This window comes from Gadus morhua, chromosome 11 (genome assembly GCF_902167405.1).
Source record: "Gadus morhua chromosome 11, gadMor3.0, whole genome shotgun sequence".
Taxonomy (NCBI): domain Eukaryota; kingdom Metazoa; phylum Chordata; class Actinopteri; order Gadiformes; family Gadidae; genus Gadus; species Gadus morhua.
In genome coordinates, this window is record NC_044058.1 from 9,807,383 (window position 1) to 9,819,552 (window position 12,170).

General features: G+C 47.8%; 1 protein-coding gene across 1 annotated transcript in view; it reads left to right on the forward strand.

The window, feature by feature from the left end:
* The window catches only part of bmper (BMP binding endothelial regulator), a 25,240-nt gene extending 13,714 nt beyond the window's left edge, over positions 1-11,526 (forward strand). Inside the window, exons 6-16 of the mRNA XM_030369442.1 lie at positions 26-108; positions 1,096-1,195; positions 1,489-1,598; positions 2,048-2,182; positions 2,389-2,493; positions 6,088-6,133; positions 6,463-6,629; positions 6,902-7,103; positions 7,420-7,762; positions 8,165-8,295; positions 9,070-11,526. Of these exons, the coding sequence (XP_030225302.1) occupies positions 26-108; positions 1,096-1,195; positions 1,489-1,598; positions 2,048-2,182; positions 2,389-2,493; positions 6,088-6,133; positions 6,463-6,629; positions 6,902-7,103; positions 7,420-7,762; positions 8,165-8,295; positions 9,070-9,251 (1,604 nt within the window). The 3' untranslated portion in view covers positions 9,252-11,526. The remainder of the gene's footprint in view (positions 1-25; positions 109-1,095; positions 1,196-1,488; positions 1,599-2,047; positions 2,183-2,388; positions 2,494-6,087; positions 6,134-6,462; positions 6,630-6,901; positions 7,104-7,419; positions 7,763-8,164; positions 8,296-9,069) is intronic.
* The last annotated feature ends 644 nt before the right edge of the window (positions 11,527-12,170 follow it).

Below are 12,170 nucleotides of genomic sequence, written 5' to 3' on the forward strand. Positions count from 1 at the left end.
GTGACCTCTGTGCTGTCTCCTGCAGGCTGTATATTTGAGGGTCGTCTGTACAAGGAGAAGGAAGAGTTCAGCCCTGAAGGCAAACCCTGCATCAAATGCACTTGTACGGTGAGTTCTCAGGCACACACACACACACACACACACACACACACACCACTCATTCTACACATATATTCATGCACAGATGCATGCATGTGTGCACACATAGCCAGAGATGCACATCCACCAGTCCATGCATGCAACCAAATAAAGACGCACACTCGCTTGCCTGCACACTTTAACATACAAACAGTTACAGTTACCACCGCCAATAAGAAAACATAGACAACTATATTGCACTCCCGTCACCCCCACAATGTTCACTTTTATTATGTTCGATTTTGTGTTTCTGGGAGCTACCACACCAAATGAGTAGCCTCTCTCTTCTCTCTCTCTCTCTCTCTCTCTCTCTCTCTCTCTCTCTCTCTCTCTCTCTCTCTCTCTCTCTCTCTCTCTCTCTCTCTCTCTCTCGCTCTCTCTCTCTCTCTCTCTCTCTCTTTTTCCGTGGCTAATTATTTTCTTGCACTCTCTCCATTGTAAACAAACTTTTGAGCGTCGTCCATAAACACGCTGGTGCCATTAACACCTTCACACCTCGGAGACTGGCCCGTTGGCCCGTTAATAGGGGCGCACACACACACACACACACACACACACACACACACACACACACACACACACACACACACACACACACACACACACACACACACACACACACACACACACAAACAAAATGTTGAGCGGCGACCTGGTTGGATGAATGTGTCGCTGTGTTTTTGGTTTTGAGTGGATTTAAGGTAGCTGCCTCAGAATGAAATGTAGGAGACTTCCTGACACCTCTGATGGCCCGAGAACACAATGATCTAGACTTTTCTCTTTAGCCCCGGCCCTTCTACTTACTGTTGTACTATTATGTACTGTTGTACAATAGTTTTAACTTCTCCCCCCCCTCCTACTTCTCCCCCGTTTTGTTACAGTTATGCAATAGTTCTTCTTCTCTGGTTTTTGGTTACAGTTATGTAATAGTTGTTGTTCTCTGGTGTTTGGTCGCAGGGCGGACGGACTCTGTGCATGAGGGAGGCGTGTCCGGTTCTTTCTTGCCCCGCCCACCTCACCCACACCCCACCAGGACAGTGCTGCCCCCGATGTCTCGGTGAGGCCACACACACACACACACACACACACACACACACACACACACACACACACACACACACACACACACACACACACACACACACACACACACACACACACACACACACACATAAAGGCTTCAAACACACATCCACACTAATGCTAGCAAAAACACACGTAACATATACCAGAATGTATCTCTTTATTTTAGACATTATCGTATCCTATACAGTATCGTTACAGTATGACACATGAACAACACTTTTTCTCCCCCTCTCTCCCCCCTCCCCCCCCCCCCCCCCCCCCCAGGTCAGAGGAAGGTGTTTGATCTGTCTCAGGGGAGCTGCTTGTTTCACAGCGAGGTCTATGAGAACAACACCTCCTTCAGGAACGACAACTGCACCACCTGCATCTGCAAGGTACCCCCCCCCCCCCGGAGGGTCGGACTCATGGGTCCCAGGGTTGAAGCGTTGCCAGTGGGAGTCAAACCAGTGGGTTTTATACTGGCGCTCTCCCGATCTACCCAACCCATCCTTCAATGTTATCTGGATAATAGATCCCACTACATATATTGATTGTATTTATAATAATAGTAAGTGTTAATATATGATGTATGCATATATGTATTGACGCACAAATGAAACGTAGAGAAACACACAAAGTAACTTAAATACATTAACAAACAAATATCTCCAATAAATACGTAATATTTGAAAATAATATATCATTTTATTTTATTTCAATAATTTCCCTATTGGCTAGTACACCATCGTTTTAAGCTTTCACTTGTATGACCTACAATGTATCCGGGGTGGTTGACCTTTAACCCTCTCCCCCTCTCTCTCCCCATGGTCTGTGCATTACCCAGGATTCCACTGTGGTGTGCAAGAAGCACTGCTCGCGGCCAGGCAGTTGCCAGGGCGACCAGTGCTGCGACGAGTGCCTGTCCTATGTGAAGGTGGAGGAAGTGAAATACTGCCGGGTCCGGAACAAGATCTACAGGGTGAGACCGAGTGAAGGATGGGTGGTGGGAATGATGAGGGAGGGAGGGAGGGAGGGAGGGAGGGAGGGAGGGAGGGATAGGTGGAGGAAGGGATAGGTGCTCAGATGGATAGAAAGATGAGAGCTAGCTGCTATGGATGGAAGGATGGATGGTTGACACAGTGAACAACAGAGGCCGTCTTAAGTCATCCTCTCCTCCCCCTACAGGAAGGAGACATGTGGTCCTCTGCCAACTGCACCCTGTGTGCCTGTGTCCAGGGCAACATCGAGTGTCAGCCCAAGCACTGTGTGCCCATCACCAGCTGCCCGTCGGTGAGCCAATTGCTTCTTCTCCTGGTTGTTGTAGACCCTGACAGGCCTTTCACACAAGAACTCCGGATCATCTCCGGAGAATCGGCTCATATGGGAGATGCATGTGTGAAAGGGCTATAATATGGTACAAAGGTGTTTTTCACTATATTCAGCTTCCTTAAAAGGTCTCTCCCCCTCTCTCCTGAATGGCCTTATAAATCAGAAGCCTGTTCTCCTTTCTCTTTCTCATACTTCTCTGTTTCTACACTCGTGTGATCTATGCTCTCTGTCGCAATCCTTACACGTTGTACAACACAAGCAGAATCGTTTTCTGCACGTTTTCTGAGCGGCACCGCCTCACAAACTGTAATGAACCTGTTTCTGTGACGAACACCCACTTTACGTTCCCCGACTTATTCCGTCCTCTTCCCCTGACACACGGGGCATGTGACACGCACACACCTGATTCAACCGCCCTCCAGTAACAAACGACAACTGTGAAATCACACAGAAGACAGAGAGTTGTGAAATCACAACTCTCTGTGTTATACGTGAAGCGCTCTCACATATAAAACAGAGCGTTTTAAAATCGAGTTTACAAACTTTGTTCAACACACCTAATTCACATGTAATCCGCTCTTACTATCTTACTCCATCACATCGATAACATCAGCCGACACCTCTACTTCAAACCGTCCCCATCACCCTGGCCAGTAATGACAGGCAGGCGCGTTGAGAGAGGTCGGAGGTGAGCGGGTTCAGGCTGCGTTCACCTGTCGCCGCCGCGTTACAGAGTGGATTTTTGTCATTCTAGCAGGCTCCGGTGGTCACTCTATCAAAGCCGCCGTCGGCTGCTTTGGCGTTCACACGCGTACCTCTGCTAACCCCCCTCCCCCCACGCCACCTCACCTGTTGTCAGCGGTCGGGGTCAGACTAGGCTGCTGGGCAGGTCCATGGTGGAGAGGGCCCTCTATTGGGCGACGGGGAAAACAGAATTATACTCGGCAGCGAAAGAAAAGTGACTATGACTATGCTGAATTTTTAACCAAAAATAGAAAAATTATATTTTTTTGTGTATATTGTGTACAGAAATATGTAACTTTTAGATAAATATTGCTTTATATTTGTATGAAATATGTAAGGGATAATCCTCAGCCTGAAGGGGTCTATTTCGCGATTATGACCAGCTTGCTATACATTAGTACACTTATTACACGGCGACTTAATAAAGATATCAATCACATAAAATGCTATAACAATATTGTAGTGATTTTATTGGTTCTGCTTGAAGAAAATGTATCTGTTTGATTCCACTTTTGGAAATACAGTCTGTTCATACATAACAGTGGTCTACTAATCAGAAATAATGGACTGCTGAATGTCATAATTGGCCATCATCAGAATTGAGTGTGCAACAAAGTCTTGTAATAAATAACAGGTAAAAACTACGACTTTGATTCATGCTGTAGAAAAGAAATAGCTTTAAAAGAACAGTGATGAAACAGGGTTAAAAGTGAAGGTTATTTATACACACACAGACACATATACACTCTCATATACAAATGTGCACTTGCTCTTGCACATTTTTAACCCCCCCCCCTCCACACACACACACACAAACACACACACACACACACACACACACACACACACACACACACACACACACACACACACACACACACACACACACACACACACACACACACACACACACACACACACACACACACACACATCTATACATACCGTGTCCCAGGTTGTCATTACAGGCTTACCATGGTGTGACTCGCAAGCACAAATGTCAATCCTGGATCCGTCCCGTTCCCCCTAACACACAACCGTACACACACACACACACACACACACACACACACACACACACACACACACACACACACACACACACACACACACACACACACACACACACACACACACACTCACACACACACACACAGTTGGTCTCTGTGGAGACACTGTGTCTCCTTACACTCTTTTGTCTGCTGGGGGTTTGATTGACAGCAAAGACCACGGGCCCTATATTTAGTCCCATGCAAGCCAATCTCTCTCTCTCTCCCTCTCGCTCTCTCTCATTCTATGTATCCCTCTCATTCTCTCTCTCTCTCCCATTCTCTGTCTGTATCTCTCTCTGCACTCTTCAAAGAGAGAGGGACCTGTGTGTTGTGGCGGCAGTGCTGCAGTGTGTGTCTGGGGAGAGTGTAGCGTGTGTGTGTGTGCGTGTGTGTGTGGTGGTGGGGGGGGGTGTGATGACAGTCTGTGTGAAGTGATTCCCTGGGGCCAAAGGAGAGTGGGTGAAAGAGTTCTCTGATCAGTTGAAACATTTGACCCTCCCAACACACACACACACACACACACACTGACATACAGACAGACAGACAGACACACACACACACACTGATATACAGACACACACACACGCACACACACTGACATACAGACAGACACACACACACACACTGATATACAGACACACACACACGCACACACACTGACATACAGACAGACAGACACACACACACACACACACTGATATACAGACACACACACACGCACACACTGACATACAGACAGACAGACAGACAGACACACACACACACTGACATACAGACACACACACACGCACACACACTGACATACAGACAGACAGACAGACACACACACACACACTGATATACAGACACACACACACGCACAAACACTGACATACAGACGCACACACACACACACACACACCCAATGTCATACAGACACACACACACAAACCTACTACACACATCGAAATACCCCACACATACACACGCATGCTTCTGTTTCTCAGAGGTTAATGGTTGATAAGAAACGATTTATGTGTTCCTTTTGACAGCGAGCAAAATAACCTCTACTATCCTATCCGGTCTCTTTACCCTGCATCTCTCGATCGTTATGCATCAAACAGTGGGCATACCGTCTGCATCTGGGACTGTCTATAGGTCTCCCTGCTCCCCTACACCTGTCACTGTGCCTCTGTGTCTCTCTCCCCTTCACTTGGGTTCTGTCCTCTTTCTAACTCCTTCTGTCTCCTACGTCTAACATTGTGTCTTTCCTTTCTCTTCCCTCCCTTCCCTCATTTGCCTAGCATTGTATCTCTCTCTTGTCTCTCTCTCTCTCTCTCTTCCCTCCCCCTTTGCCCAACATTGTCTCCCTCTCTCTCACTTCCCTCCCCCTTTGCCTAACATTGTATCTCTCTCTTGTCTCTCTCTCTCTCTCTCTTCCCTCCCCCTTTGCCCAACATTGTCTCCCTCTCTCTCACTTCCCTCCCCCTTTGCCTAACATTGTATCTCTCTCTCGTCTCCCTCTCCCTCTCTTCCCTCCCCCTTTGCCGAACAATGTCTCTCTCTCATCTCTCTATCTCTCTCTTCCCTCCCCCTTTGCCGAACATTGTCTCTCTCTCATCTCTCTATCTCTCTCTTCCCTCCCCCTTTGCCGAACATTGTCTCTCTCTCATCTCTCTATCTCTCTCTTCCCTCCCCCTTTGCCGAACATTGTCTCTCTCTCATCTCTCTATCTCCTCCCCCTTTGCCTAACATCGTGACTCTCTCTCGTCTCTCCCAGAATAAGATCCTTAACCGAACGGGCTGCTGTCCTGTTTGCACTGAAAGTGAGTAAGTCATTAAGTCATTTCCTGCCCCGCCCTCCCCTTCCTGTAAACCATGTGATCAATTGTGGGTAATGTCACGGTTCCGATAACGATATTAATACAATGTTACATTGTCATGACATCATCAGCAGTGGTTGTTTTTGCATATAGGACATAGCAGCGTGGGCCCGGATTTTACTTAAAAAACGTCTTTCTTCATATATATCCGTATTCATCTCTCTTGGTTTCTATATGTGTATATATATGAAAATATATATATATTTGTGTGTGTATGTATGTATATATGTGTGTGTGTGTGTGTTTCTGACTCTATCTCTCGCTCCCTACAGAGCCTGGTGTGTGCACAGTGTTTGGAGACCCTCACTACAACACATTTGACGGGCGCACGTTCAACTTCCAGGGGACGTGTCAGTACGTGCTGACCCGCGACTGTGGCAGCGCCACCTCTGGCAGCCTGGGGAACAACAACATCAACAGCCCTGACTCCAGCTTCACGGTACGACTGCTCTGGCAGATTGAGGGGCCTCATGTCGGGGCCATGCCGGAGCTGATTTGAATACCCCTCTCCCGGTGCTCCGCGACCGCCACGCTTTCACTAGCATTATGATTTGGAATGCGGCCCGTCAATATCACATTACTGTCGTTAAGCCAATCAGATGAAAGTGGCGGGACATCGAAGGTACCGATCACGTCCGGTCCATACAGATGCCAGGTGTTTGTTAACGTGTGTGAAGCTTGATCCTCATCGAGTTATGACTGTCCCCCCAGGTCCTGGTGCGTAACGACGCCCGCAGGACGCGCTCCTTCTCCTGGACCCAGTCGGTGGAGCTGCGGCTGGCCGGCCTGAGCCTCAGCCTCCACCAGCACCTCACGGTGCGCAGGAACGGCTCGCGCATCTCCCTGCCCTACCACGGGCCCGGGGTGCACATCGACCTGGACGGGTACCTGCTGAAGCTCACCACCATCGCAGGTCAGGAGAAGAAGGTCATCGTGTGCTTGTACACGACTGTTTAGACAGTGTTTAACGATGGATAAGAACGGGTTCCCTTCAACATAATAGAACGATAATGAAACAGCGATTCACTTAATGGTTCAATAGTGAATTCCCACACAACCCCGGGACACCTCCCGGCTGGAGGTCAGACCCCTGAGCCACCACACCAGCCCACCGTGTCGCCTTCACACTGTCCTGCCCGTTAATAACCAACCAATGGATTATTAAATGCACATGAAAACACAATTTCCATTCCAACTACCACCCGTGACGGTTCCCCCCCCCTCTGCAGGCCTGGAGATCACGTGGGACGGGGACAGCTTCGTGGAGGTGGTGGCGGCGCCCCACCTGAGGGGCCGGCTCTGCGGCCTGTGCGGCAACTACAACGGGCAGAAGAGGGACGACACCACGGGCGGCGACGGGCAGTTCAAGTTCGACGTGGACGCCTTCGCCGAGTCGTGGCGCGTGGAGGGCAACGAGGTGTGCGGCGCCCTGCAGGCCGCGCGGCGCCCCGCCCCCCTGCTGTGCCCCGGCAGCGTGCGGGTCAAGTTCCGCGCGCACCGCGAGTGCCAGAAGCTCAAGGCCTGGGAGTTCCAGCGGTGCCACCGCGCGGTGGACTTCTCCACCTTCTACAGGTAGGGGGCGCTGCTGGGCGGTGGGCTAGCCGCTGGGGCTGTCTGTGCTGGGGGGGGGGGGGGGCGGGGAGAGGCCTCTGTTCGGGTGGGAAGCTAGAGATAGCATTATTTATACCACGGGAACGCACAGGGCCAGGCCGTTGCTTGGAAATCAAACATTGAAACTTACAAGCATATCGTTATACACTTGAATGCAAAAAAAATAAAGGGGAGGGGTTTAAAAATAAGGGAAAGTTAAAACACTCGTAAAGTGTTATAACATAGATGTTATTGCAATTTAAAATATTATAATAAAACCAGTTAACAAATACACACACAAACAGGAGTGTGACTTCAGTTCAACAACACAGTGCCTGTCCTCTTCTCAGGGTCGTTCTGTTTGTCCTCTTCCTCCTCCTGTAGGTCCTGTGTCACAGACATGTGTGAGTGTCCGGTGCATAAGAACTGCTACTGTGAGTCCTTCCTAGCGTACAGCCGGGCCTGTGAGAGGGAGGGGGTCCCCGCCCTCTGGAAACCTGAGGCCGCCTGTATGGGTGAGTGACAGAGCCGTCCACCATACACAGCCCTGAATGAACGCATCCCAGCCAGTCATTGGTCCTCTGGCTGCAGAGAGGGAATCAGGCTTTGAAGGGGTACCACCACGCTCTGCTACTTTCATATATAAGAGAGAACTGCTTAAAACGCGCGCCGTGTAATGACTCTGTTTCAGGGATAAAATGAGGGAACATCGGACCATTCTATTTGGAGAATGCTAGTCTCACAAATAAATAAATAATAAACAAATTATTTAAAGTCTGATAGCAGACCAGCTTAGATCTGTGTGAATGGGCCATGGTGCTTAGCTTCTATTGTTGATTCGAACATGTTGCTGAAGGCTGGGATCTCTCAGCACGTAATTGGCTACTAACTGCGAAAGTCAGCACTAGTAAACTGTGAAATATTGTCTGTACAGGTTCAAAATCTACACGTGTAGACTACTGTAGAAACACTCTTATTACAACCCCTTCTGAAAGGTTCATCCATTCGTGCAAATGAGTTTCTCATCACCCCCCCCTATCGGCGGGAGTGGAAATCCTAGGAAGGATAATGGAGTGGCGAGGGTGCCTAACTGTCCGGCCCGAAGGCTCTGAGCTCCATCCCCCTGATGTCCGCAGCCCAACCTGTAGGCTCCTAAACCGAGACGCAGCGAGCCCTGCCCTCTCCTGGACAACATGTCTAGTCATCTCGTCATGGTCACCAAGAACAAAGGAAGTTGGAACCATGGCTTTGTCATTTCTAACACGTCCTGTTCCTCTCCCTCTCTACAGCCACCCAGTGCAAGTACGGCGCCGTCTACGACACGTGCGGCCCGGGCTGCACCAAGACCTGCGACAACTGGAACGAGATCGGGCCGTGCCACAGGCCCTGCGTGGCGGGCTGCCACTGCCCCGCCAACCTGGTGCTGTTCCAGGGACGCTGCATCAAGCCCACCTCCTGCCCAGGACGGTGACCCTAGTGGGCCCGAGGGGAGAGGGGCCGGGGGAGGGGGGGGGGGGCGGGGTTGGAGAGGGACGGCAGGTTGACATGTGACGTTTGATTCACAGGGAGGAAAATACTCAGGGTCCAAATAAAATCCCCCGCCCCCCTTTATTTGGAGGATGGTTCATGGTGCTATCATGGATAGAGACTGTGGAGAGAGATGCTGTGGAGAGAATAGGGAGAAATTGCCCCCCCCCCCCCCAGCACCACTTGTACTGCGATGACACAAACACAAGGGGGCGACTCGTGCGCCATTGCCGGTGGTAGTCGCGACTCGCGACGGAGGGTTGTCACTTCGCTGTCCTGTAACGTGTATCGAGACGGAAAGCTTCTGACAAGAAAGAAAGATAACTATAAAACTCAGGGTCCCTTGCGTGATGACCGGAGAACGGGACGCCGACGGGGAAAGCAAGCTGCCATAAACCCTCAGGAAGAGAGCTGTGCCCGGTGGACTCTTTGCTGTGAGCCAGCAGGGCTGCCTTACCGCTCATTCAGTCATCATGGATGGACACTGAAACAGGCGACCACGTTGCACCGCAGGGGTTCCAAAGTGCGACGCATTCGGACGCCCCCTCCCTCGGGGTCTCGTTTCAATAGGCCTACCGCACATCAACCAGATTTATATCAAAGCCAGTCAGCCGTTTTTGTATTATTTTTGTTATAATTATTTTGTTTGTTGACTTTGTTAATTTATATATCAATCAAGTATTTCAGAATCATAAATATAAATTGTGCTATAAATGATTTAAAGGGAAAAAAAAGCTTATTTATGTATTTCTCGTGTACTTTTTTTGTGTTGACCGTTTGAAGAGAAATGTGTCCAACTGTGAGTTGGCAGTGGCGCTGCAGCAGGGATAACGTACTGTAATGTGTTGTACTCAGTGTCCAGGGTGTTTGCTATCATTGGTAATTGGAGCGTGCTCCGCCAGGCACCCGCATCACTTGAATTCAAGCTATTCTTATTTAAGACCAGCGATATAACCATTCATCGAATATCACCGTTCTGTCTTCCTTCACACTTTGTCTCCTTTTTTCGTTTTTTTTTGTCTGTGTAAGCTACTTTTTTATTTAAACCCAAATATTCACCATTCTAAGGAGCCCCTCTATATTTAAAAATAAGATTCGGGTCAGTCACTTTTGGAAATCTGAAAGGATTTCATTGATTGCTATTTTAATCAGAATAATTACGATTTGTCTGGGAATCAAATTATAAACTTGTTGTAGGCTTGTATGTCAGTCCAGATTTTCAATGTGTTATCACATCATGAGATCATCTGTTCTTATTATTCTTGCCATTCAACTTCCACTGAATTAATTATCGAAGTATTTAAACTCCCTTGGCTTAGGAAATGTTTTGCAGTTCCTACAGTCTACCACCAGAGGGCAGTGGTTGTACTGTGCAGCTTCCAGTAGACAAGACGGTGCAAGACTGCCCGTACACCTAACAGACGCAACACATTATTGAAATTGATGCAAACTCTTAATACAATTCAAAAAGTATAATACACAATACAAGAGGTCAACAAACAATGTTTTGAAATCACAGACAAACAGTAAGGGACAGTAAAGTGTCTACATGTTAACCTAGTTACAAGGTGTTAAAAAAGCTAAAGTCTAAATCATGACTGGCTACTACCTGCAGTTGAATTGACTTTTGAAATAACTAAATTTGAGTCCCAATCCAAGTTGTAAGAATGAGACGACCATTGAAAGACAATACCGGTTTGTTAGTTTAGGTAGCTCATACTTGCTTTATGTGCCGTAGTTTGATTGTTAATATCTGTTCATCGTTACATATATGTTTTCTGAACCTGAATACTTTGGACTCCTTCTCTTACATTGTTCATGAAAAAACGTTACTGTTGTGAGATTAAAATGGACAGAAGGATTTAGACTGGTGGAGGACGGATGTGTGTGTTTGTGTGTGTGTGTGTGTGTGTGTGTGTGTGTGTGTGTGTGTGTGTGTGTGTGTGTGTGTGTGTGTGTGTGTGTGTGTGTGTGTGTGTGTGTGTGTGTGTGTGTGTGTGTGTGTGTGTGTGTACTGTTTCACTCAGCTCGGTGGATGAACAAACTCAGTTTGGTTAGAGCCAAAGGGAGAATCACTTCAATCCCTCTGAATTCAACGATGACCTAATAAACAAACACTGCGTTTTTTTACGGAACTCCAGATATATAAGTGGACATTTTACGTCATAGAAAACCTATAACAAACAACACTTACAGGCAGAACATGAGTCGAACCGAGACAAACAGAAAGAATACTTGTTGAACATGCTTTGAAACCAATTCTACCACCAGGGAGGCTCTTGTTGTTTGGTATGGCAGAGGGTCGTGTCGCTTTGCGTCAATTATTCCCAGAAAACAGAGTAACAAGACGTACCTTGCTCGGGGCGACCACAGAGCTCAGATGTCCACCGTGGAAACATTCATTTCAGAGACCGATTCATACGGTATCAGGGGTTCAGCGATTCTAATCTCTCTCTTTTAGGTTCAGGTCGTCTCTAAAGCCTATTTCCTGTGTTTTTCGCTGGTTTGTAATATTTTCAAATGGACATTTTCTACATTTGAAAATGTGATTAATTTCCAAATGGCAGAACGCTCGATTTTTGCATGCCCCTTTATAAAATGAACTCCTGTTACAGAGCATCTTCGTCTCAGCAATACATTTAAGTGTGCTATGCCTAGACATTTCCTATCAACTGAAGGCATAATTATTATTACACCTTAGAGGTTCTCTGGATCAGAGGGAGGTAGGGGGCCACAAAGGGCACACTTAAAAACCTTAAAATTATAATCTTCTAGACTATGTCCTTTCTGTTTCATACACAGCAAAAAAATATACGTGTAGTAAAAAATACACTAAAATATCCAAGTAGGCCAGCTTTGAGGG